This window comes from Heterocephalus glaber, unplaced genomic scaffold, assembly GCF_053883595.1.
Source record: "Heterocephalus glaber isolate CG9 unplaced genomic scaffold, H.glaber_assembly_v1.0 deba00001673, whole genome shotgun sequence".
Lineage (NCBI taxonomy): Eukaryota > Metazoa > Chordata > Mammalia > Rodentia > Bathyergidae > Heterocephalus > Heterocephalus glaber.
The window spans coordinates 7,333,371-7,359,853 of NW_028258410.1; the positions used below are offsets into that span (position 1 = coordinate 7,333,371).

At 50.7% G+C, this 26,483-nt stretch overlaps 2 protein-coding genes across 9 annotated transcripts; both read right to left on the reverse strand.

Moving 5' to 3' along the window:
• Positions 1-508: 508 nt before the first annotated feature.
• Tpd52l2 (TPD52 like 2) lies at positions 509-19,676 on the reverse strand. 8 transcript variants are annotated; one of them, XM_004841098.4, is made up of 9 exons: positions 19,481-19,676; positions 15,759-15,904; positions 13,772-13,920; positions 13,330-13,389; positions 8,663-8,764; positions 6,076-6,102; positions 4,507-4,548; positions 3,137-3,185; positions 509-2,062 (listed from the first exon to the last, which is right to left on the reverse strand). In XM_004841098.4, the coding sequence occupies exons 1-9, from the start codon at positions 19,497-19,499 to the stop codon at positions 1,967-1,969; spliced, it is 690 nt and encodes a 229-aa protein (XP_004841155.1). In that variant the 5' UTR covers positions 19,500-19,676; the 3' UTR covers positions 509-1,966. The 8 variants fall into 8 exon arrangements, with proteins under 8 accessions (XP_004841155.1, XP_004841159.1, XP_004841157.1 ...); XM_004841102.4 differs by having other exon boundaries at positions 15,759-15,835; positions 19,481-19,665; XM_004841100.4 differs by lacking the exon at positions 13,330-13,389.
• A 1,794-nt stretch (positions 19,677-21,470) lies between these two features.
• On the reverse strand, positions 21,471-24,094 carry Abhd16b (abhydrolase domain containing 16B). Its single transcript, XM_087197960.1, has one exon. It carries the CDS (start codon positions 22,685-22,687, stop codon positions 21,641-21,643), a length of 1,047 nt encoding a protein of 348 aa, XP_087054086.1. The 5' UTR covers positions 22,688-24,094; the 3' UTR covers positions 21,471-21,640.
• Positions 24,095-26,483: the final 2,389 nt, after the last annotated feature.

Consider the following 26,483-nt stretch of genomic DNA (forward strand, 5'->3'; position numbering starts at 1 on the left):
AGACCTGTTGTGAAGAGGGCATTTCACAGCCCTCTCCACAGCTCCCACAGTGCTGGCCTGAGGACCAGGATCCTCTTCTTTCCATTGCCCACTTCAGTCCGGTGAGCTCCTCGAAGTGCGGTGTGACCCAGCATCACAGTGAGGGTCAACAGCCTTCCCGAAGGCAGGGGTCTATACTACAATAGCGCAACTGTAACTGAGCTAGATGTTCCCAGCAGCAGGGAGTTCCCCGTAGTAGAATCAATCCTAACTAGTTGGGAAGTCCCTCAAATGCTGGATCAACCTGTAAGCAAGCAAGGTCCTCTAGGGCTCCGGGCAATCAGCTTCCACAGGGTTTCTTGAGATGCTGGCTCATTCCCTTTACCTTCACAGCATCGAAGATTTGTAGTTTGCAATTGTTCCTTGCTTGCCTCTCAAAAGGGTGTGGGCTTATGACAGCAAGGACTCATGTGCTGGTTTACTCACCACTTTTATCAATGTCCTAGAAGACAAGTCCAATAAGCATATGTGGATTTTTCTCCAAAGGAATGCTTTATTGACAAATTGCCCATTTATTCATTTTAGAAAGATACATCAATGACCATTCCTACACCCTGCTTTCTCATCACACCCCATTGGCAGTTAACCATAGAAAAAGGGCACCAAGTGCTGCGCACTTCCAACTTGCATCCTCATCATGTGTGCAGTCCTAAGGGTGTCCAAAGTGGCCATGGACCCTTGGTCATCAGAGGACACATTCTACCAGGCACAATGAGCAGCCCCTTCCGCTTAAGAGATGCTCATACATGCACACAGCTGCTCCTCCAGATCACGCCTCCAGACATGCAGGGCCCCGGCATGAGTGGCTACCAGGGTGTGGCAGCTTAAAAATGAAAAAGAAATCTTCATAGCTCCTGAGAAAAGGTGACAACAGAGTTCTGACTAATCCCAACACCGCCGCCCCCCAATATGACCTGCAGGCTGGTGCCACTTCTCCTCCATCCTATGTTGCCACTGGCCAGGGCCATGATGGCTGGGCCAGGCCGAGACCTATCAGCGCTATGCAAAAGCACATCTTGTTCAAAGGTGCTAAAAGCAGAGTCCAAAGGGTCCCTTGGTCTAGAGTAGAGGAACTGCCAGTCTTTGCCAGAATCAAGTTTTCCACACTGGAAAGTGCTAGTGAGATAAACACACTAATTGGCACAAGCAGGGTGCAACATGCGCCAGACGTAAAACTCTATACAACACTCAGAACCTAGTAAAGAACTCTCATTTTTATATATATAAAAAGATTATAAACAAAGCATAAGGCGATGTAAGGCTTGAATTTCAGCTTGAATCAAAGAATATTCTCTAATAATGAGGCTAAAGCTGCTTTGCCAAATTTTAATTTTTGAGAAGTCCACTGCATTTAAAAAATAGTAAATCTCCTTGTCAAAGCTAGGTCATTATTATAACAATTAGGTAGCTGCTGACAACATTTCCTTTCTGAGGTCTCAGAAAATGGACAGTTCTCTCATTTGGCATCTCCAGACAAAAACTGTAATCTGGCAGGGCATCCTCGGTGAGTACATGCTATCTGTGAGTTCGGGAAAGAGGAGGGGAGGCCAGAAAATGTTGCTTGTTTCATATTCCTCATGTGTCTCCTTCCCTCCAAGTTCTGGGAAGCTATCAAAATTTCCAAGAGGAGTATGAGCTTTGGCCTGTTACCCCTCCAGACCCTCCACCCTGTCCATTTCCTGTGGCCTTAGGAAGGACAGCACAGTGATCTGCTTCATCTATGCACTTTAGTGTAAAACATTTACATATAGGATTGTTCTCTAACTCTTGCAAAGGCAGCAGTCACATCTGCACGTGGACAGACATGACTGTCCCCAAACCCAACTGTTCACTCGTCCCAGCTGGTGGCTCCATTGCGCAGAGTTGCAGTTGTGATGATGAAGGTGTGCTTGCTCATGTTCCATGGCTTGATGACACTATCACAGGCTTAGAAAGGCGCATGACCTGGCAGGGGCTGGTCAGCACTCCCCGCTGGGGAGGGGAGGCTGTCACTGCCATTCTCTCTGCCACCCACAACCTTAGACTACAGAAGGAAAAAGATCAAGAAAGCAAAACCTGAGACAAAGGACATGCAAGGTAAGCCCTAGCCCCAGTTCAACTCTACATAACTTATGTAACACAAAAACTACGCAGCAGGCTGAGGTAGGATTCCAAGTTCTAGCCCAGCCCAGACAACTTAGCAAGACCATTTCAAAATATAAAAAAGGGCTACTTAGTATGGAGGACTAGGATTCAATCTAGTGGGGGTAGGGGAGAGAAGAAAAGGACAGGGAGAGGAAGAGGAGTTAGTTCAGCAAGAAACAAAGAAATGAATCACTCACTGACAGGCAAAAGCCTGCCTGGATGGGTCCCCAGGGAATTATGCAGCATGGTGAGAAAGCTAATCCCAAAAGGCTATATACTTCTGGGCATGGTGGCACACACCTGTAATCTCAGCACTGTGGAGGGAGGCTGAGGCAGGAGGATTGCTGTGAGTTCAAGGCTAGTCTGGGCTACATAGTTGAGTTCAAGGCCAACCTGAACTACACAGCAAGACTCTGTCTCAAAAACCAAAAATAGGGCTGGGGATTTAGCTCAGTGGTTCCGCTGCCTGCCTGGCAAGCACAAGGTCCCAAGTTCGAGCCCCGCTACCAAAAAACCCAAAACAAAACAAAAAAAAGCTATATACTCTATGTCCACTTATGTGACATTCTTTTTTTTTTTTTTTTTTTTTTTGGGAGGGGGACCGGGGCTCGAACTCTGGTCCTTACGCTTTCAAGGAAGGTGGCAAAACCACTGAGCTAAATCCCCAGCCCTGTGACATTCTTGAGGTATCAAAATTCTAGAGACAGAGAAAAGATTAGTGGTTGGCAAGACAGGGCCAGAGAAGGTTAATGTGGCTGTAAGAGGCACAGAGCAATTCTGGTGGGTATGGATTTTCTCTATCCTTGTGCCCTGGATAGGAGACCATAGCTCTACAAGATGTCATCACTGGAACAAACCCCATACAAGATGCAAGAAACCTCTGAATATCCTCTCACAATGTGTTGAGTCTACCATAAGCAGAGGGTGACGTGACAGGTGACACCCATCAAGAGGACTGTCCAGGAACAATTACCTTTATGGTCCCCACACGATCTTCAAACGACTTGAAGGTGGCAGAGTTCCTTTAAAGAGAAAGGGGAGAGGTGCTGGTGTGAAGAGCAACCTCAGTGATGCCCTCTTCAGTCTGAAGGGCTTCAAAGCTAGGCTCCCGTCAGTGGAGCCCTGATAGCATCTTGAACTCTTGCTGCAAAAATGTGAACCACCATTTTTGGGTGGGGTAGCCCACAAGGAGCCCAGACAGCACTGGCCAACTCCCCAGGCCAGAACCGACACCTGCCAACTGAGCCAGGCTCAGATGTCACACAGAGGCACTGCAAACCCTGAGTGCTTGGCACATTCCTGCCACACTTTAAATGGACACCCTTGGAACCCAGCAAGGTGACACATACCTATAATCCCAGCACCCCAGAGGCTGAGGCAGAAGAATCTCTAGTTCAAAGTTACCATGGGTTACAAAGTCCACATCTCACCTCCCCCCACCAAAGACACGCCTGGGTCTTCTGCACCGAGGCTATGAGAAGTTCTGGAGTCTTTCACTCACATCTCTCATAGAAGCCACACAAAAGAAACAGAACAGTAGAACAGTTCTGGAAGAGCATAGGGCAAGGTGGCAGAGGAGAAAATAGGCAGGTTCCCATCCCATGGCATCACACAGCCAGATCTCCAAGACTCCCCTGATGAACCAGGAATGGTGGTGCGCGCCTATAATCCCAACAGTTGGGAGGCTGAGGCAGGAAGATCGCCACAAGTTCAAGAGCAGACTCTACTACATAGCAAGACCCTGTCTCAAAAAACCCACCTCCCTTGATAAGAATGGGCTGTGCTGGCCCATGCTGTCTGACCAAGCAGGTGAGGCCTCCAGAGAGGCCTCCTGCAGAGGTTCCATCTATATGCCAGCCTCACCACCCTTTGCCTACTGACCCTGCAAGGACCCAGGGCCAGAACCTGGGAATTTCAGTATAGAGCCCAGTCTAGCAGAATGGACTCCTCTAGAGCAGAGGTCCCAAACCCCTGGGCCTGACAAACCAGTGCCAGGCCAGTCTGTGGCCTGTTAGGAACTGGGTCGCACAGCAGGAAGTGTGTGGCAGGCAGGCAGGCAGGTGGGCGGGTGGGTGAAGCTTCATGTGTATTTACAGCTGTTCTCTGGTCCCTGGTGCCAAAAAGGTTGGGGACTGCTGCTCTAGAGGTCTCAGGATGGGAGCCTCAGTTCCACGAGTTCTTCCTCACCAGCCTAAAGGGGTCTTTCCCAGTCCCTGAAAGATGTCAGGGGTGTGGGGTCCTGCATTTGGGGATACAAGCAGCGCAAGACGTAACCGATGGGTGCAGCCCTACCCCCACCCAGAGACACGGCAGCTCTGGAGCGAGAGAGCAAGCATACTTTACCTCATGACTGGCATACTTATCGAGTGACGGATGGAGTAGCTGCTGCTTGGAAGCATGGTAGAAGCAGAGAAGGAAGCAAGTTAGCACAGGGCATCAGACTGGCAAGCACCTGCCAGCCTGGTTCACAGGTAAACCAACTTCACAGGGTGTTGGGAGCAATGCTACATAATTCTAGGAAAAATCATTTCAGTAGGCCTAGTTCTTCTGCCTACAGCCCAGCTAGGACATTCCAGACATAATTGCATTTTGGCCTCTGGTCACAACTGAGACCTGAGTGATCCGCCCCCCACCCCCACCCCCATGCTGCAATCTCCAGGACAAGACCACACCTATGGGAGACACCAGGGAGGAACCAAATCTTCATCTGCATAATTCCTCATTGTTCTTAGATTTCCACTGCTCCCTAGGTTTTTGTTACACCTTGTTTATCCCAATGTGAAGCACTGAACTCTATTTTTCACTTGTTACATCTGTTTCTCCCGATGTACTGAATAAAAGGTGCTGCAAGCTAGGGGGCTTTTGTCTTTGCTGCCCAGAGCAGCACTGATCAGACCCAAAGCTCAGCTTCTTCTCAGTCTCATTTGTCTACCTTTCCTGTAATTCGCCGTGTGCTGCCGTGGCTCACAGGAGACTAGGACTTACTGCAGAGGTTCTGGTAACGTCCCCTTCCCCTGTTCCCTACATTAGGGGGGAAGAGGGATCCCACTCTAGGCAGAACTGGAATGAGTCCCCTCTACATAACGCCAGAAAGGAAAACCAACCCAAGGCTCCTCTCTCCCAGACCCACAAAGGTATCCAAGACCACCTGATAGAGTGGCACTGCTAAAGTAGAATAATAAAATAGGTAAAATGTAAGGAAATCTACATCTGGGGCTCTTGAAAGCATTTTATCCATAGAGGTTTCAACTATCTTCATAGCAAGGTAAGTGATCTTTGGGCAAAAGAGAAACACTCAGGTCAAGTAAAAATAAAAGGCCCAGATTCATCTGGCTTTGTTTCAGCTGCAGGGTGGCAGCGGTGCATATATGTCCATGTTGGCCACAAACTGCATTTTGTCACCACAAGGAAATGGAGCCCTGGGGAGGAATGTCTAAGGGTTTTCAGGTAATAAATGAGACAAAACTCAACCTGAAGGACAGGACTGCTTCTCAGGGGGCAAGGAAACAAGACCTGCATTTGAAAGGATGAAGAAGAGCACCATCCCCTATGTGAACTGTTTATTTTCAGGAATAAATCCAAGTGCAAATGCTGTGATGCACTTACTACATGAGGCAGGGTCAGCCACTGGCTACCCCAGGAACAGGTAGCCAAATGAACCCAAATGTGAAATACCTGGAGAGGACAGCATCTCAAGGAGGCCAGGGGAAAAGTCCCTGCATGGACCAAGTTGCTGGCCAACAGCCTTCAAAGCAGTGAAGGCATGGTGAAGGCTACCACCCTAAGGTGCTCTTCCACTGCTCCCCACCCACACGCCTCCACCCAGCACAGCCTCCCAAGGGCCCGTCCACAGTCTACCCTGTCCTGATTCAGAGACAAACCTTCCACAGGTGTGTCCAGGGTCAGTCTTACCTAAAGGAGTGTGAGAATGGATGAGCCCTGAAAGTGGCAGCAGGAAAAAGAAGAAAAGCAGTGTTAAGTAAAGGAGGCTAGTGCCAACCAAGACCCCCACAGCACTCCCAGGCCCTTCTGCTCAAGTTCTAGAAGGCCGAGCAGGGACTGGTATGGAAAGGCACTCCATGGCTGCTCCTCCAGCACTCATACGAGCAGGAATAGCAGGACACATGGCCCGTCCTGACTCTACAAGAGGCTCCTGAGACTACAACCAGCAACCTGTGCCCCCTGGTCCTACCTCCTGGGGATGGTCATATGTACAAGAGGCTCCTGTGGCCACATCCTGTGCGGAGCTTAAAGGGGTGATTCCAAAAAGAGGACCAAAAACGATGTCTAGAAGGAAAAGGGGTCCTGTGAACAGCACAAAGGCATGAGATGAGCCAGCCAGGGTGGGCCAACACTCCACATTCACAGAGTGGCCTTGCTCTCCAAGCTGAATTGGAACACAAGCACCATAAGAGATGGGGACGACCTCAGGCCAAACCACTTCTGCTTTGAGTTCTAAGTCCCAAACAGAGGGTGCCCAGGAGATGTGCAGTCCAAGGGGAGCTGCTGGACTGGAGAAAAGGGAGCTGGCCACTCCTCTGTGATGCAGCTGGCCCTCCACCTCTAACATACTAGAAGCCAAAACAGGAGGACATTCCCAACATGGAAAGAACCACTGAAGAATATACTCAAAGCAGGACTTGCCCTCTTGTCCAAGGTCACCAAGCTGATGATGACACTGACAGAGACCATTCTCTGACCTGCATCCAGTTCATCCTTCCCTGTTTCCATCTCCTCAGGTCCTAAGGCATACCAGAGGCCTCTAGGTCCATCATGGACACAGGTATTATGCACACGTTTTGGATTCAGGGGTCAGGAAGAGCTCACAAGGGTCTACTCCTAAACTCATGTTGTCAGCTTCCTGAGCCTGCCTCTTATTCCAAGAAGACCTGAGTTCTCAGCCTCAGTTTGTAACCCAGGAAGCCAACCGGCCTTAGCCTCAGAAACCACCTGTGATCACCCAGTGAAATGACAGAGATCTGGCCAGGTCCAGTGGCACACACCTATAATCCCAGCACTCAGGAGGCTGAGGCAGGAGGATCACCATGAGTTTGAGGCTACCATGGACTACACAGTGAATTGAAGGCCAGCCTGAACTACATAGCAAGACCCTGTCTCAAAAAAACAAGAAAAAGAAATGACAAAGATCTGTCATGGCCTTGAGAGTTCACTGATAACACCGTTACCAACAGAAGCACCCTGAGGAGGACACACTAGCAAACAGGACACATTTGGGGCATCTTGAACACAGACAGCCAAATGCAGAGAGCTGGTTCCTCTGACTGTCCTGAGGCCCCTCCTTGCTCTGGCAGCCCAAGCACACCAGGGCAGTGAGACCATACATGTGGCCAGCGACACACCAGCATGTGCCAGGGACCCTGCTCACTGCCCACCACAGCCTCGGGCCACACAGCCCAGGGTCTGCAGCAAACCCCAGTTCTCTGAGGAGACAACACAAGTGACTCCTTGTCACAGAAGCAGCAGCAAAGAAACAGGATCAATGCCCTTCCAATATGCTTCCACAGAACGGCAGGCCTATAAAACCCTGCCCCATCCAAGCAGCCACGACCGGCTGGCTCACAGCTACTGCCACTGCACCAAGGGCCACACTCTCTAACAGACTTCCACCCAGGACGCTCCGAATAAACTCCACAGAAAGTGAGCATTCTTAAGATGAGCACACCATCCAGATGTGAAAGAATGCTCCTCACAGGGACAGCCCAGGCACAGCAGACACGAGAGCTCCTCACAACGTTCTGTGGTAAAATGAGCATCTATAGGAAGAAACAGGCAGCAGCTCTCCACCGTGGCGCTAGGCTGGTCCTGCCTATCTCCACAGCTGTCCCTGGGAGCAGGGTCAGTGCTATGTGACCAGCAGCCATCATCAAGCTTACTACACACAGCTCAGGCAGCCAGATGTGCTGTCCCTGGGCTAAGTTGCCCCTAAGGAGGGAGGAATGGTGAGTGCTTGCCAACCTAGTGGGGAAATCCCGTAGACCTTCCTTGCTGCCAACTCAGGGGTCCCCTGGCCCAGCTCAGCCATGGAGGGCAGGGCCACACACAGGGACCCCCAGCCACAGTTGCTTGGGAGCATGGCCAAAGCCCAGGCAGAGGCACATGTAGGAGACACAGCTGAGCAGTGGTCATGGAGCTTTTCCCAGCGTCAGAAACTGTTCAAAACAAGAGAGCTGGATGGAAGGGGTAGATGGCTTCAAACAAAAGAGAGATAAAAGAGTTCCTGGGCAAAAGCCATCCCTTCTGCTTGGCTCCGTGGGTCCTTAAGGGTAGATTCCCATGTCCTCACCTCTGGCTCAGCAGTCAAAAGGCAGACAGCAGGAAGCAGAAGGAGCTCCCCGCCCCCGCAAAGGTCACATGCAGACTGCTCCAGTGGCTGGCATGGCCACTCCCAGGCTGTGCACCAGAGCCTGGCTTAAGGCACGCTTCCTTCCCAGGACCTCCAGCTCCTCAGCATGCCACCCTGACCAGGCGAGGGTCTCACCTCATGTCTCCAAGCTTCCTGCTGATGGCAGAGCCCATGGTAGACAAGGCCGCAGATGTCTTCTGGCCTGCTTGAGAGAGAGTTTCCTGGGTCTTCTTGTAGCTGGGAAGAAGACACACCAGTTAAGACTAACCAAGCAGCACAGGCAGGCACAAATCACTGCCAAGGAAACAAAGTGCCAGGAAAGCACCCAAGAGAGAGGTGGGGAGGAGTCTGGTGGGCAGTAGGCACTGACTGGATTGCTATGGAAGAGCAGTGCAGGGGACCCTGCAGTGCAGAATCAACATGCTCCCAGCAGAGTTACACTCCCCCAATCCTGAATCAATTTCCTCATCCTACAATTCAGATACTGCATCTCTACCTCACTGGAAGCTGACCAGACTCTCCTATCTTCCCCCAGGAAAAGCAACGCCTACGGAATACAGAGAAAACAGCCCACAGAGGCCCAGGGTCTGGTTTCACACCTGGTCAGACAGTGCTAGAACAGCAGAAGCCAGAAAAGTCAGTCCTCATCTCCCTTACTCAACAAGCCAATGCAGACTCAAAGTTTCCCTTTCCTCTTCTCATGTAACAGTCTTCTGAGGAGAGGAAATGGAAGCTCAATCACAGTCTTGGGAGTGTGTCACCTGTGGGTGCCTTTTCCAGACAGGTGCCCTCACCCTCCAGCACTGTCTGCACGATGTCTTTCCAGAACACAGGACTGTCTTGTTCTTATGCCCCTGCTACAAAGTGCGAGAATATGGTCTTGACCCACAGCAGACTGCCACTCTGTTATCCCCGTCTACCTCTTTGGTGCCCACCCATTTGTGGGCACATTCTACTGAGACACAACTGTATAACCTCAACACCAGCAGGAAGAGTACAAGTGGACATGGTGGCCAAAGAGACACTCGGGCATGACATGAGAACCAGCACCTGAGATTGCCAGTTCTTGTCCAGCTGTCACCACAAATGGAAGACATGGCAATGTCCAGCATGACAAAAGTCTATCACTAAAACCCTCATTCAAACCCTCCTGGCCGAAGCTCCTTACTGAGCAAAGCCAAGGAAGATGAGGTCAAGTCAAGGGTGGATGGGACTCACAACACCATGTGACATCATCAGGGGTGAGCTGAAATGCATCTTTCCCAAAAACCCAGCTATGCATGAGGCTGGCCTCCCAGGGAGATGCCCCATTAGTGTCACCAGGCTGCAGAACAGCAACAGTTTTTCTGAGCGGTTTCTCCTGACAGAGGCCCCATGAGGGCACACCTGCCGGCCTCCAGCACCCTCCTAACCCTAATGACCATCATCTAGCCGAGGAGATTGTGACCAATGGCAGAGGCAGGTCTGGTAGCACCCCACATACAGCGCATAAGGAAGGCTCAGATCCTCCTCCTGGCCCTGGCTGGCAGAACCTGCCAGAGCCCAACCCAAGGCCTAGCTACCTGGCACACTTTCCTGCCAAAGCAAGGGAACCAAGGTTAACTGCAAGCCACAGATGACACCATGTAGGGATAACTAAGGACCAACAACATTTAGTTGCAGAAATACAAATTCAGAACACATCTTTAATCTCAATTTTCCCTGAAAAAAACTAATATACAAGATGACAATAACGTTCTGTGGTTTGAAGTTTGAAGTCCTGGGTTCAACAAATCCAAGTACTACAAAAAAGGAAGAAAGAAAACAAAAGAGGAAACGAAAGGAAAAATCCTCACAAAATCTCTATTTGTGCCCAAAGGGTGAGGCTGTGGAAACAGCCTGGCAGAAAGCAAGTAACTGCCTCCAGGCAAGCGCCTCCCACATGAGCAGCTGGTCCCCAGCACTGCAAGCTACAGTACACAGCCAGCAGGGTCCCTAGCCCACAGCGTTTCTGGGCACTCGAAAAAGTGCAAAAGGAGTCACCTTCAGAAGCCGAAAACTTAGGGTCGGGGATTTAGCTCAGTGGTGCCGCTGCCTGCCTCGCAAGCACAAGGTCTTGAGTTTGATCCCCAGTACCAAAAGAGAAAAAAAAAAAAAAAGGGAGCAGAAAACTTGGAGCCGGATGCCCAAAGCAGCTGGCATCTCCCACACAGGCTGGGGCTAGCAGCAGAACCCAACTGTTCTGTAGTGCTGACCTCTGCTTTCTCCACCTGAGACTCACCCGGGCTCATGCTGCAGCCCCACACCCACTCCCTGGTAACCTAGGGCACAGGGCTATCATCATCTCAGGACAGGGAGCTCAAGAAGTGAAGGGTGGGGAGCACAGAAGCACCAGGCTACGCCATCCTAGCCAGCTCCTCTTATGCAGTTTATTTAGACCTTTTAGGACAAGAACCCAGGACAGCCAGCAGTTTCCTCCCACCCTCAGCAAGCATGTCCATCAGCCAGTTCGGATCTAGCAGGTGCTCTTTTCCCTCCCCTTCTCTGGACTCTTCCTCATGCTCACACAGGCGTAGAAGAGGATATCAGCTCCCTGGCTGCAAAAACTAGTCTAGTGAGATCCACGCCTGGGCCACTCTGTTCTTTAGCTGCAAAGCTGTGAGCAGGGACTTTTCTGTTCCATGAGTCCTCCCGCTCCCCTCTCTGGCTGACATTCTCTTTAGCTGTGTCACCCGTGACCGAAAGAACTCAAAGGGGAAAAAATAATAAATACAGAGTTTGGTCCACTCTTAGCAACGGGTTTTCAGCTAGTTCTACCTGTAAGAAAAATATAAGGTGATGGTTTCACAACCCACAGAACACAGCTGCTCCCACACAAAGCAGTGAAAGCTGAGAGATCAGGGCACCAGCAGCATCTAAGCTGTGCAAGCACAGCTTCCAGACAGCTAAGCCCACAGGTGCAGACATCCACACAGCATCCTGAGCCTTGCTCCCATGCCAGACCTCAGGGTGCTGCTGGTTAAAAGGAATCTACAAACACTCGCATCAGAGAAGTCAGCAAGCTCGCGGCCATCACCTTCCCCTGCAAAAGCTCCAGGCAGTCAAATCCTGCAGCAGCCCATCTCCTGAAGCTGTCCAGGACCCCATCAGCAACCAGGCAGAGGACACCAAGCAGCCAACATCCTCAGCACCGCCCCCAAGTCACACTGTCTCCCGGGCTGTCAGTCCAGAAAGGTCTCTGGCTCTGCAAGCCTCACTGTGACAGCTCGTACACCAAGAGTTGGGGTGAGAGGCAGGGGAACAAGCCTCTGCAGGGAGGTACTTGGAAAGGGGCAATCCACCAGCTATGCTTCCACACTAAGCTACAGGTTTCTCTCAGAGGGACCAGAATTCTACGTGTCCTCAGCTCTTTGAGAGACTGAGATGGTATCCCAGTAGCCCTTTGTCAGATGGCTCCAAACACATGACAGGACTGAAGTCTCCCGAGACATATACACATATCTGGGGAGGGGGTACTGGAGGTTGAACCTAGGGTATATTAGCAGCACCCTGCCTCTTGTATTCTTCTTTTTTTTAACCAAGGATCTAACTTGGGACCTTGAGCTTTTGAGGCAGGTGGTAGAACCACTGAGCTAAATCCCTGTATTTTTCATTTCGAGATAGAGTTGCTAAATCATTAAATTGCCTAGACTGAGCCAAATTTGCAATCTCCTGACTCAGCCTCCGAGTGCTGGGATTACAAGCATATGCTACCATGCCCAGATTCCTGAGACTATCTCTAGACCAAGTCTGCACTGTGAGCCTGCCCAACACTGTAACTGCACTGACACACTGTCTCCACCTAAGGAACATCTGCTCCCACCAAAATCACTGTCTAGTGCATCACTAAAGATACCCCACCAGTGCTCCTGAAATACCTAGGGCAACAGGAACTGCCAGAGTTACCCTGCACCAGCCTCTCACGTGATATCAGACCACAATGTCCCATGGGCACAGTGAGCCGGGCTGGTCCCCAAGTACCTTCAAGACAAACTCAGCGGCAGCATCCCCTTCTAACCCAAGCACGGAAGGAACTTCACTCTGTGCTTTACAGCAACACATTTCCTTCCAAACAAGACATAAAAAGGTTCCACAAAGAGATTATATCTAAATACTCTTCTACCCAGTTCAGACATTACAATGAAATAGGAGTACAGATAAACAACATGCCATCATCTAGGTTAAGGATCTCCAGAAGTTGCTGTGAATTACAGCTCTGACAGACACTCAAAGTTGTCACACATCGACCACGCTCTGCTGACATCTGACATCCCGCCTGGCGGCCATCTAGTGCCTTCTAGACCACAGGATACCTTCGACCCCACAAGCATCACTCCTCCCCCAGAAACCCTAGCACAAGTGAAGCTCTAAGGCCCCAACAACTGGAAATGAGTCTGAAGGGAGGAGGACAACAAATAAACAAACATCGGTCACCACCAAAACCAGACCAGGTGGTGCCACCCACTTTCCCCACTCCTGAAAGCCAAGAGTGTCTTCCAGTCAGACAATCCCCAAGCCCAGCTTAGGCCCCTCGTCGAAGGCACCTGGGTCAGGCAGAGAAGAGCTTTAAGCAGGGTCCGTCCAATGGTTGAGCAAATGTCCTTCAGCTACATCCCCCATCCCACAGGAGTTTAAACAGTAGTTTTATTTGTACTTGGGAGGAAAAAATTGCTAGCAAACACCGAAATGCAGTTGGTGCCAAGTGTGCATAGCCTCTCTGTTCCCAGGGAGAGTTGGGAGGAGGAGAACCAGGGGAAGGAGGCGCTGATGGCACAGGCACTCACAGGTCGGACTGGGTCACTTTCTCATTCCACTCTCCAAGTTTCTCAGAAGTTTTCACATAGCTAAAAACAGAAAGTTTGTGGTGAATATTTAGATTTCAACTTAGGCTTCAAACTGTAGGTGAGATTCCAGAAGACACAAAGGAGGACCGCCTGGCACAAACACCAGGGGCCAGCTGAGGCACCAGCTTGTTCTCCAGGAGTCAGGGTGCTGGTGCCAGATAAAAACACTGTAGATTCTATACTCTGAGTAAACTCAGGTACAGTCCCTACACAAGGCCTCCAGGCCTGGGCCTCCTGCTCCCAAGCAGGCCCACTCCACTGCCAATGCTGTAAGGCATCTCATCCAAACCACTCACACTCTCCATTTGCAAGACAGAGGCTCAGCCCCGGGCGGGCTTTCTCCAGTCAACAGGGGTGTGGCCAGGGTGGGGCTGGTACCTACGCATTAGAGACCTGCACATCATGCCAGCTCTTAGACAGGTTCTGTTTCAGCTCCCCCAAGGCAGACAGGCCCAGCCTCCTTTTCAGCTCTCCACAGTGCCTCTCCTTGGCTGCCAGGACCTGGCGCAGGGTGATGATTTCTTCTTCTACCTGCAAAGCATGCAGTTGACACAATGAGCCATCACTATTGTAGGAAGTGACCAACATTCTTACACATACCGCAATCAAGTTTCTCAGAATTACTAAGAACGCCTGGCTTACAAAAACACAAAATACAATTCATCTTAGGAACTGAACCTACAGCAATAGCTGCTGGGTTTTGTTTTTTTGTTTTTGAGACAGTGTCTCACTATGCAGTTCAGACTGGGCTTGAACTCACCACGTAGCCCAGGCTGGCCTTGAACTCACAGCGATCCATCCTCCTGCCTCAGCTTCCTGAGTGATGGGATCACAGGCGTGCACCACTGCATCTGGCAACAGCTGCTGTTTTTATCTGGCACCAGCAACCTAACTCCTGGAGAACTGTGTACTCCCCCACCCCAGGGGTTTTGGTGAGGCTGCCAATCACTGTGTGCCTGACCCCCATCTACAAACAGTCTCAGGATTATCAGGTAAGGCCTGCAGAGCCCTTCCCTGGGCCTCAACATCAGGAAAGAAGCACCTTTTCCCTCTGGACTCTGGGTCTGAGTGGACTGGAGTTGGAACTGCTACAGCCGAGCCCTGGCTGGAGCCATGGGGGAATTCCCTATGCAGAGCTGACAGAACAGACAGAGCCCAAGTGACAGAAACAGCCCTTTTGATGTCTATGTTTGTGAGTTCAGCTCCAGGACTTGGCAAAAACCAGCTATAGCCAGTGTTGTGTTGCATGCCTGTAATCACAGCACTGAGGAGGCTGAGGCAGGAAGATCATCATGAATTCGGTGCCAGCCTGGGCCACATAGTGAGTTCCAGCCCAGCCCAAACTACATAGAGACCCTGCCTCCAAAAAAACAGAGGGAAGGGCCGGGGATTTAGCTCAGTGGTTTCTCCATCTGCTGTGCAAGCACAAGGACCCGAGTTCGATCCCCAGTACCCAAAAAAGAAAAAAAAAAAAAAAAAGTATATATATATGTATATACACACGCATATATATATACACACACACACGCACACGTGTGTGTGTGTGTGTGTGTGTGTGTATAACCACTATTTTCAAAAGAAAAATTAAGATCTAGGGAAAGCAAATTCATAAGGTCTCAAAAACAACTGTTAATTGTTAATACCCATTTAAAAAATGCCAGCTGGGCCAACAATTTAGCTCAGTGGCACTGAGCCTGGCTGGCAAGCACAAGGTCCTGAGTTCAATTCCTGATACCAAAAAAAAAATTTTTTTTTTAAAAAGCCCAGCTGATAGCATTATCAGAGAGGCTATCCCTGTATGGATACAGTGGACCCTTGACTTACGAACTCTATTCACTCCCAAGGGCTGGTTGCAACTCAGGTTGGTCAACTGAAGGCTCAGGCTCCTCTACACAGCCTTCAAAGTCTCTCCTGTAAACAGGCAGATCTCAGAGTTCTTAGAGAGACATTGCCCCAGAATTTCTCAACCCCACACAGGAAAAGATGTTACAATGTTCCTTCCAGAACTCTTTAAGGGTTAAATCTGTATTTGAGACCATCTGGAAGCACAAGTGGCCAGCACTGGGTCATAACTCAAGACTTTGGTCGTATTAAAACTAAAATTCCAGTCGTAACCCATGCTGTTCGAAGGTCAGGTTGGTAGTAACTCAAGGGTCCACTGTTTTCTTCTCATGGCTGCCTCCATCCCAGGTGGCTGAGCCCACTCCATGCAGGTAGGCACACAGTGATGGCCCCATAAGGGGTGCAAACACAGAGCAGCAGGTGGGTGGCCCACCAAGGCAATTCCTCCAGAGCTCAGGCAGTGGTCTGGTCCCTCATTAACCCAAGACAGCCTTAAGACCTGGTCACCCCAGGACAGACCACAGCACCTTGGCAAGCTCGGCCCTGAGCTCCTCCTCTTCTGTCTCCGTCAGACCCTCAACAGCAGGAGACTGGGCAGCTACACCTGGGTCAACAGGGACATCAATCATGAAGTCAGGTAGCTGACCTTTGTTAGGAGAATTCAGGTTGATATCTGCCAGAGACAAAATGAGGTCAGAAAGTGTCCATTAAGTTATCAGGAAGCGAATAGGGTAGGGATCACCCAGGAAGGAAGGAAAGCCGGGTGGAAGGGAGGCCATGGAGACCAACAACACCTCCCAGACTTGCGAAGATGGTTTTGGCAGCTATCTCTGAGGCCACCTGAGAAGCAAACCCAATACTACTTGTACTACTGGAGCACTAGAAATGCTAACCAAGGTAGTTAAACCCTAACTCTGGTTTCTCCTGTCAGAATACTATCTAAGGCAGAAAAGTCTTGCTACAAAGAGAACAGCCCAATCCAACAGATCTTCATTTTTTTAGAGCAAGGGAACTGAATGCGGCAATCAACAGCACAAGCATCACTTTCCATTCAACTCCTCTGCCTGAGACATGCTAAAATAAAATGCAAGTAACATACGCCAGTCATCCAGCCCCTGCAAGAAGTCAGCAAAACAAAATCCCCCTTTAATCTGAGCCCTGATCCTTATTCCAAAGCCAGGAGACTGGCAGCGTGTGCAGAAGTGGAGAGGGAAACTGCCCCCACACACCGCTGCACACCACATCGGTTTCAAATTCCCACAGGCATTATTTTTTCTTCACATTAAGTCCACCTTCCTGTCTCCACTAAAAGCCTAGAAGATACCACATAAAGAAAAACATTTCATCTCAATTCTCTCCAACACCAAACACATGACTACTGTTTAGTACAGTACTTCTACATACTCAGCATTGAAATTATATTCCCTGTTGGGCACAGTGGTGCATGCCTACCATAGCAATACTTGGAAGTCTGAGGAAGGAGGATCACTGTGAACTCAAGGCCAGCCTGGACTACACAGGGTTCAAGGCTCAAAGAGATGGTGAGATCCTGTCTCAAAAACAACAACAAATATTTTTCCTCTTCACTAGTTCTTTCTGTGAATAGAGGCTTACAACGATGTCTGTATGTTTCAGAGTAAATTAAAATAAAAAGCATAAAGACTGGAAAGAAAAAAAGTGTGTTTCATTGCAGCTAAGTTTATCAACCATACTAATTCTGAAGAGTCTACTAAATACAGGTTACACTGAAAACCAAAGATGCTCTACTTAAAAGTAGCCGGCAGCATTTTATACCCTTTGTATGTCCTAAACCGCGGGACTTACGTGCTTTTTTAGCACTCAACAGATATTTAAGGGAGGAAGGAAAGTAAAAAAATTAAAATGTGTTATGTACATGTACCACTTCTCCATGATAAAGGTAATCATTAGGTACTGCAAACATATATCAATAAAAAGATGTTTACCAAACAAAGCATATCTATTTTTAAAACTACTAATTCTAATTTTTAACTAAGACCAATCTACATGATCATACTTTATCATTTTGATCCACTGTGTTGAAACTACTCAAGTTTCAGTGTCTTGATCAAATCTCTACAAATTTTCTCCTATATTAAAAAAAAAAAAGGATCTCAGACAATCTCTGCCTATAAAGCTAAAATTGAATCCAATGGAAATCATCCTCAGATGGAGAGTGGGCACTTAACAAACAAATATCAAGCAATTTATACTCCCTCTGCAAGGTATCAACCTCAACACACTCTTGCAGATAAAAGCCATTCAGATCTTTATTTACAGAAGTGACCAAGGACAGGAAAGTCTCATCAAAAGCACTACAGAGGGCTGGGGATTTAGCTCAGTGGTTCCAGTGCCCGCCTCTTGAGCACAAGGTCCTGAGTTCGATCCCCAGTACCAAAAAAAGCACTACAGAGAGCCAGATGTGGTGGTGGATGCCTGTAATCCCAGCACTCAGGAGGCTGAGGCAGGAGGGTCACCATGAGTCCGAGGCCAACCTGGGCCACACAGCGAGTTCAAAGCCAGCCTGACTATAGAACATAGCAAAACCCTGTCGGAAAAAAATGGGGGTTGGGGGGGAGCATTACAGAGATTGAATGTGGGGATGACACTATTGCCAAAACTAATGAATGAGCTACAGCCTTCACCCCTGGGTGAGCCTCAACTCTTGAAGACTACACTCATCTGTAAAAGGGGACAATAAGGACCAATCTGAAGGTGTTGTTCTGAAATTGTAAAAAAAAAAAAAAAAACATTTGAGAAACAAGCTTAAGTTAGTGTATGGCACACACCAAGTGCTCGGTGTTTTTCACCATTCTTATCATCAGAATATAGTGCTTTCGGTACTTATTTGAAATGAAGATGCAAGTAAAACAAAATGAGTCCCCTTAATTTATCAGCACTGGAGACTTTTTTTTTTTTAAGAACTGGAGACTTTTGATGCAACTTTTTTTCTTTATTTTCCCTTGGTACTAGGGATTGAACCCATGGTCGCTCTTCCACTGACCTACACTCCCAGGCCATTTTTACCTGATTTTGAGCTAAGATCTCACTAAGCTGCCCAGGCTGGCCTTGAACCTAAAATTCTCCTGCCTCTGACTCCTGAGCAAATGGGATTACATGCAGGTCCCATGGTGTCCAGCTCAACAGCCATCAAAAGCAGAAAAACTGGGCCAGGGATTTAGCTCAGGGCTTTTGCTGCCTGCTGCGCAAGCTCAAGGACCTGAGTTCGAGCCCCAGTACCAAAAAAAGAAAAAAAATAGAAAAACTGCCAAATGTGGTGGTGCATCCCAGAAATCCCAAGTACCCTGCAGGCTGAGGCAGGTGGTTTGCAAGTCCTAGGCCTGCCTTAGGCAACTCAAAGTCTCTGTCTCAAAATAAAAAAGAAACAGAAATGTAGCTCAGTGGCAAGTGTGAGGCCCTAGGTTCAATATCTAGTACCAAAAGTAAATAAACAAACATTCCAGAATGTATGAGAACCCAGGAACTCTAATGCTTAATTACTACGTTGATGCTAGCCAAACAGTAGGAAAGCTTCCAGAACTTACCAGTGCAATTATGTCAATGCAGGACTTCAGTATCTCCTCTGAAGTTCCAAAATGGAAGGCAAGACTTTGATCTCCTCAAGACTTTAATCTGGGCCTGCACCACAACCCTCACTGGCCACCTCCTACCGGGGCGCCTGTTTCTGGTATGCTGGGTGTGCTTTTGACTCACTCCACCCATCTCCCTATGATGCAACCCCTAATAGACTAGTCTACAAGCAGCGTTGCCACTCAAGGGACACCGCGCAGAACGCGTAGACGGTTTCACCTCCTTTTCCTGAGGCCCCCAAACGCCTCGGCCCGGATCCACAGCCAGATAGGTGTCCTAAACGGCCCTCGAAAGGTCTGGAATAAGGATGGACCGGAAGGCCATCAAAGGCCAGACATAGAATAGTGACATAACGAGAGCTGCCCAAACTGAGAAAACGCCCAACTCTAGGCACAAAAGAACACTGGGGAAACGCGACCTCGGAATGGCCCCAGGGGAGGCCGGAAGGTCCTCTAGAGAGAGGATGAAGATGCACGATAGGGCCGGCCCTCATGAACTTCGAGGTTCGGGGTTTACGAGCCAAACAGGGGCCCCGGAGCGGGAGGGCAGAGACTGAGGAGTTGGGACGCTACTCCCGGGAGGGGCACAGCGCGGGACGGCCCAGCCCCTCTGCGGCAGAGGGGCCAGGCTCGACGGGTACCTTGGCCGGCGGTGTCCATGTCCAGTTGGCGGCCCGGCCGCAGCCGACGTCGGGGCTGGGCTTGAGTGAGCTACACGAACCAACCAAGGGGCACCTGGAGCAGCCCGTAGAGTACACAGGAGCCAGCGGAACTGCCTGGCCGCCGCAGCATTACGTAACAGCGGCGCGCCAGCCCACTTCCGCTTGAGCTCGTGCTCCGCCTCCGTTCTGCCCCCGTCCCGCCTCCACGAGTGGTGTCCAATGAGAGCGTTCTTTGACCGTGGCTCGCCTTATCTTCCAACCTGATAGGCCGAAGTGCGGGCGAAACCGGAAGCGGGCCCTGGGGTCCGCCTCCCAGGCTGGCTCTACCAGCAAGACGCTCAGGTAGAAAGGCCGGACTAGTCGGAACCCCGGGGAAGTGGGAAATGGGAGGAACGTCCGACTAGATACGGAAGTCGGGGCCGGGTGCCGCGAGCTCTTTGGAGGTGTGTACCGCCTCCCACTAGCGCTTTGGGCTCTGCGGCCGGACTCAGAACCCTGAAGACACCTCCAAGGCCCGACCTCTGACTTTGGTGGTCACCCTCTCCCCATGCAAACCCCTATAGGTTTTTTTGTTCTTATTTTTTATCTTTTTATGGTAATTTTTTTTTATTGTATGGAGTTACATAGAAAAAGATGAGATCGCGATTCGTCCTCTTGCCCTGCAGGCGCCGCTGCCCTCCGGCTGGTCCCTGAACCCCTAATCCAGCGTGTGTCAGCCCTGGGCTGCCCTAAGCTTAGCCCTCGGAGTTTGCTTGGGGGTGTACACAGCAGTGAGCCCTATCGTGTGCTCTCGCCCCCGCTTTGTGCGTGCACCTCGGTGTTTTCTCGTTTTCTTTTCACAGCAACCAGTAAGCCCCAGCACTGTCGCCTTTCCCATTTTACAGATGGGAAAACTGAAGCTAAAGTAACTTCCCCAAGGTCACTCTTCTACCAGGAATCTAGAAGACCTGGAACTAGAAGACCACTAGGCATCCTACCTCTAAAAAGTCCCACAGCTTCCATTCTTTGGCCCCTACTTGCTCCTGGAAGAAGACCCTTGAGTGGTATTCATATCCATTCAGATCTGATCTCCCTGTATTGCACTCCACTCTCTCAGCCAGTCCACTGCAGCTGCTAGTTCCAAGACAGGGAGGCTGCTCACATGCCCCTCCCCCTGGCTCCTCTCTTCCCCAAGTGTCTTCCAGGTACTCTTGCACAGGCCTGAATGTCTTACCACCATCCATATCTGTCTCCTGCTCTGGGTGCCCAATATTTCTTCCCCACTTGCCACCTTGCTCACCCCAACCTGCCTAGCCCCTGTCCAAAGGAGTTGTAGATGACAGGGACAGACAATGATTCCTGCTTCATGAAGTGACTGCGTTACAGATGGTGAGCAGGAGCATGGCCTCATTCTGTGTTGTATACCTGAGCCATGAACAAGCCCAGGCCTGGCCCAAGAGGGTGCCCAGTAATGAGTGGTCAATGTAGATGTCTCTAAGCCTTGAGTTACCCTGTACACTGTTACTCCAAGTCTGCAGTCTGTAAACTGCCCCTCTTATTGAATGTGGATGTGCAAAGGGGACCATGGAGAGCAGCTGGGAATGTCCAGCTGCCTAGATCCTAGGGCTCTAGTGTCCTTTCACAGCTAGGAACAACTTGTACACTTGAACCCGGCTGGCAACCTCTTCCTTCTTTCCCTAGAAACCAGGCTGGCTGAAGGGCGCCTCCCTGTGGCCCCACAGCCCATTCCCAGCACCCTTTTGCAGTGATCAATCACCTGTCACAATATTACCATAAACTGGGCCAAGTTCATCTCTGCATTCCAATTGGGGAATGCTGTGCCCAGCTGCGCACAGGTGTCCAAAAGTATTCGAAGGAGGAAAAGAAAGGAAGGTAGGAGCAGGGAAGACAAGAGGAAGATCTGAATGCCCTTGTGAAGGATGGTTATGGTCCAGACATACTGCCTACCTCCACAGACACCAGGTCAGGATACCGGGCAGAACTAGGTTTTATTTTGTTTTGTTTTGTTTTGTTTTTTTGGTACCGGGGATCGAACTCAGGTCCTTGCACTTGCCCAGAAGGTGGTGAAACCGCTGAGCTAAATCCCTGGCCCCCTAGGACTAGCTTTTCTGGTTGTCGTTGTGGTGAAGGGAATACACCCTAGGCTGGGAAGGTGTGGAGTGCCCACAGCAGGAGCCCCACCAGCCCAGGCTGCAGCCTCCAGGGCAGCTGGAAGTCCTCAGGCTCCAGTGGGCCCCAGTGAGTTGCTGCCACATTTTTGAGGTGCTTTAGTGCCAGGAATAGTGCAAGCTGACGTTGCCGCCATGGGCTCAGGCCCTGGCCCACAAGCCAGGAGAAGGCAGGCCCATGTGGACCCCAGGCCCGCTCCTCCTGGCAGTGCTCACAGTGAGAGTGCAGCATCACAAGGCACCACTCATCATCCACACAGTAGCGTGTGTAGAAGGCAGCCTCCTGTGCCAGGCTGCTGGAGCGCAGCCAGCGGGACATGACAACACACCCCTCTCCTGCCATCAAGGCCGGGTAGCGGTGCTGCAGCAGGCGCAGCAGCAGTTCATTGCCATGGTTACCCTCCATGTCTCCAGGTGGCAGAGTAGGCAGGTGGTTTGAGGTGCTGACCACATCATCCTGGGTGCGCCGGAGCAGTAGCACTGGCCCGGGATAGCAGCACAGCTGCTCAGCGACATTGAGGTTGAAATGCTGCCGCACAGTGCGCACCACCAATCCCTTCCAACTGTGGGGCATGACCTTCAGTGCTAGTGCCACAAGGTCATCAAAGGTGTCATCCAGCACCAGTGCACCCAGCTCTGGGTAAGTCATCGCAGCCCAGATCGCAGTGAAGCCTCCAATAGACCAGCCATAGACTACCACGTGTGCAGGCGGAAATTGCAGGTGGTGCAGGGCATACTTGATCACTATGTCCATGGCATTGGCATCATGCTGTGGGAATGGAGTGCCTGTGCTGCCCCCGAAACCCGAGTGGTTCCAGCCCAGCACTGAGTAGCCATCTTCGAGTGGCGAAGACAGGCAGCCCATCTCATAGAAGCCAGCACTGCCTTCACAGCAGATGACCAGGCGCAGGCCCCAGCCGTGGCTGCCAGGGTTCTGGCGGCGATCCATGAACATGGTGTCGATCTCATTGCCATCACAGGCCACCAGTTTGGCATGCTGGCCATGGTAGTGCTCCATGAGGCGCTCTTGGCCCTGCTGCAGTAGTAGCAGCAGTGCTCAGGACATCAGGAACATGGAGCCAGGGTACACGAGCCAGCGGCCTAGTGAGTGGGCCAGGGCATAGCTAGTAAGCTGGCTAGGCAGCTCTCGGATCTGCTGCAGGAGGCACTGTGCCTGGCTGCGGGCCCTGCGCAATGGCCACCCAGGTGCATCACCTCCCAGTGCTGCGTCCCGCAGCAGCCATACACCTACAGCAGCTGTTGTCCACATCAGTGCCCGATGGCTGCTCCTGCCCCCACCAGCGGAGCACACATCATCCTAGCGAAAGTCCACAGGCCAGCTGCGGAAGTTGTAAGTGTAGTTGGATGTCAAGTAGATCTTGAACACGTGCACCAGTGCCTTCACAAAATAGATGACACACACGGGTACACCGAGGCCTTGTGCTTTGCTGCATTAGTCCTGAGGCCCAGTCAGGGTGCTGTGGGACAGCTGGAGGCCCAGGCTCTGCCCGGCTGCAGGGATGAGTGCTGCACAGGGCTGTCTTGGGGCGTGCCTCTTCTGCGTAGGCCGTAATAGTCTTTGTGACCTGGCTTCCAGAGCCAGTCACTGCCCAGCTTTGTGAGTCACTGTTGCTGCGGAAAGAGATGATACTAGGGTGATGGGTGCACAAAGAGCTCCGAGGAGCGAGGAGCGGTGGTCCTCAAGTTTTGCCCTGTCCAAGGACAGACGACTTAGGCCTCCACACCAGCCACACCTTCCCCAAGCCATGCCTTGAGCCACTCCTACCTTCCTCTTAACTGAAGATGGGCACCAGAGAGGCCAGAAATGGACAGCCTTGGGCTCTTCCTGGCAGATGCTGGGATCTGGCTAGGAAGACAGTAAGATTTCCGATGCCTGAGCCAAGCTTGCACTGGGTACCCACCTTGGGGTCCAGTGGTTTCTATCTCCCCACCAAGGCTGGTGTCTGAATAGGGCTGCTGCTGGAGCAAGAAGGCAGTTTGTTCATGGCCTGCAGCTCAGCTCCTGCCACTCTGCTTCTCAGGAAATGGGGTGAGGACACTTTGGAAACCCCCTCCCTCACCTTTTCTGGATCCTCTTTTCACTGGCACCGGCAGCAGCAATGACCTTCTCCAGGTGGGGCGTGCTGGCTGGGTTCCTCTTTTTCATTCCTTGGTTGAGTCCCCTCCACTCCTCAAGCCACCACACAAACTGTGCCTTCCTCTTTTTTAGAAGGCTGTGGCGGGTTCCTCTTTCTCTTGTGCACTGGAGAGAGCCAGCACACCTGAGGGCTGAGAGGGCAGAGGGAAGGCAGGGTGTGGTTCGAATGCCAAATCCCAGCTACTCAGGAGGACACAGGAGGATGGCAAGTTCAAGCCCATCCTGGACAATTCAGTGAGTCCTTATCTCAAATTTTTTTCTTGAAAAATGGCTGGGGATGTAGTTCAGTGGCAAGTGTGAGACCCTGGTTTAGATCCCCAGTCCCATAAAAAGGGGTGGGGTAGAGTTAGAGGTCATGGTAGGGGGCAGTGAAGGGCCCCACTAACGGGACTCATTTAGCAGTTCCTCAGCACTGAAACAAAGATACTAAAACTGAGGAAACCCAGATGGACCACCTGAGTCCACGGCCAGGCCTGCCTGAGAGACCTTAGGCTTTGGGGGAAGGAGGTTTCCAGGCCTCAGTAACCCTTTCTGCTTTCTTCCTCCAGTTCCATGCTGAGATACTGCCTGGCCCAAGTACTGTTGTCCCCACCCGCTTTGGAATCAGCTGAGGATGGGTGGACAGGACAGGGATCAATTGACAAAGTGCTTTGGGAATGACTATCCCCCCTCCCAATCTGGTGATTCAGGTAAAATACAGAATCCCTAGTTAAAACTGAGTTTTGGATAAACAGCAAATACTTTTTGACTGTGTGTCCCCCAAATACTGATGGGACATGCTTAAATAGACAATTCCCCCCACTGCACTGTAGTGTGGAAGGGAGCCCAGGCAACCATTCTGCTTCTACTGTCAGTTCAGCATTCACTAAATTACATAAGAGTCGACGCTGTTATAAAATAGGCTTTGTGTTAGATGGTTTCGCCCAGCTGTCACCTGATAGGTGTTCTGAGAATGTTTAAGGTAGTCTAATGATCTATAGGTCAGGGATATTAAATGTATTTTTTACTTACAATATTTGTAACTTATGATGGGCTTATCAGGGTATAACACCATCATAAGTCAAGGTACACTGTACAGTATTTTAAACTGTGAGTCTTTTCATTTGTTTGTTTTGTTTTTGTGCTTCTGGGTTCAAACCCAAGGCCTACAGCATGCTAGACAAATGCTCTACCGCTGAGCTACATCCCCAGCCTTGTATTTAAAAATTATTTATCTGAAATTCAAGTATAGAGGAGTGTCCTATTTTTAGATTTGTTGTGTTTTGCCAAGTCTGTCAATCTTATCCCAGATTTGCAGACCCAAGTAGCTGAGATCCAGATCCCACTGATTACCCAGCTTCTATTCCAGATTGGGCTATTGTGCTTGCTGGTCAGGTTCTTAAGAAGAAGAGGGTGTCTTGGGGTCCATAGGTGCAGTTCTCAAGTCCTTTAACCCTCTCAGCTCCAAGGGCCCTGTGGTGGCAGGGCAGCCCAGGAGGGAGCTCACAGGATGTCACCTGGGGCCGAGGGACGGGCAGAGTGTCCCATGAGGAATTGTGGTTCTTCCCCCCCAGAAATGTTCACCTCTGGCTGTGTGGGGAAAAGGAGACCACTGTGGTTAAGCAGTTATGGTTTGGATCTAAAACATCCCCCAAAAGGCTATGTGTTCAGAGATGGGGTTTTGGGAAAGTGATGGGATCATAACAGCTCCAGTTTCATAATTCAATGGCATTATTAGGAGGTGGAGACTAGTTGAAGGCAGTGGGTTATGGAGCGGGTGTGACCTTGGTGACTAGGTCTTGCCTTTAGTTCCCTCCTTTCTGGCTCTGTTGCTTTCTGTCGGCTTCCCGGCTGCCATGAGGTGAGCAGTTTTCCTCTGCCATACTCTTCTACCAGAATGTTTCTGCCTGGCCACAGGCCTAAAGCAATGGAGCCAGTCCCCCATGGACTGAAATCTCTGAAACTGTGAGCCAAAATAAACCTTTCCTCTACTCAGTTGACTTTCTCAGGTTTTTGTCAGTGACAGGAAGCTGACTAACACAGTGGTGAGGGGGGAACCTTAAGCGACCTTCCTGGAACCTCTCATAGACATGCTGTGGATGGGGGTATGGACCCAAAGGTGCCAGGCACATTTTTGGTGACCAGAGGAGCAATCCTGACCACAGACCAGAGGGGCTGATGGAGGGGTTCAAGTCCCTGCCTCCTCAGCCCAGGTCTGGGCAGTGGGTAGGGAGGGATCCTTGAGGCCTGCCACCCCTGATTTGGGCTCTGCAAGGACAGGACCCTCAGCACTGTCCAGAGGACTGTCCACATAGTGGGTGAGAGGTGCTACATTTTGTTCTGACTCCCCAGGGAAGGCTCCCACTTAGACCGGCCTTGTCCTCCCAGAAGAGTCTGTCGGCTTGCTCTGCTCTGGATGTGTTTGAAAATGGAGACTTTTCTTCAGCCAGGGCCACCTGCCCTTAGCCTGCCCCTGCACCAAACGAAGAAAAGGGGGGACCAGAGACTGGATTCTGGGGGCAGAGGTCAGCGGGCTAGAGCCATAGCCCCAGGGCTCCGTGGCTTAGCCTGTGTCTGGCCTGGTTCTTGGCCCCACCAGCCCACAGTACCTGAGTGCCCCAGACCACCAGCTCTGGAGAGACAGGAAAGCATGTGACAGGAAGGGAGCTGTCCCCTC

What these genes read in the sequence shown, in the direction of transcription:
- Tpd52l2 (XM_004841098.4), bottom strand. An exon ending in AGGAAGCTTGGAGACATGAG is followed by an intron (nt 6,103 to 8,662) that starts GTGAGACCCTCG and finishes TGCCACTTTCAG; the next exon opens with GGCTCATCCATTCTCACACT. An exon ending in ATAAGTATGCCAGTCATGAG is followed by an intron (nt 3,186 to 4,506) that starts GTAAAGTATGCT and finishes TTCTCTTTAAAG; the next exon opens with GAACTCTGCCACCTTCAAGT.
- Abhd16b (XM_087197960.1), bottom strand. Translation starts at nt 22,687, where the DNA reads ATGGAGCACTACCATGGCCAGCATGCCAAACTGGTGGCCTGTGATGGC.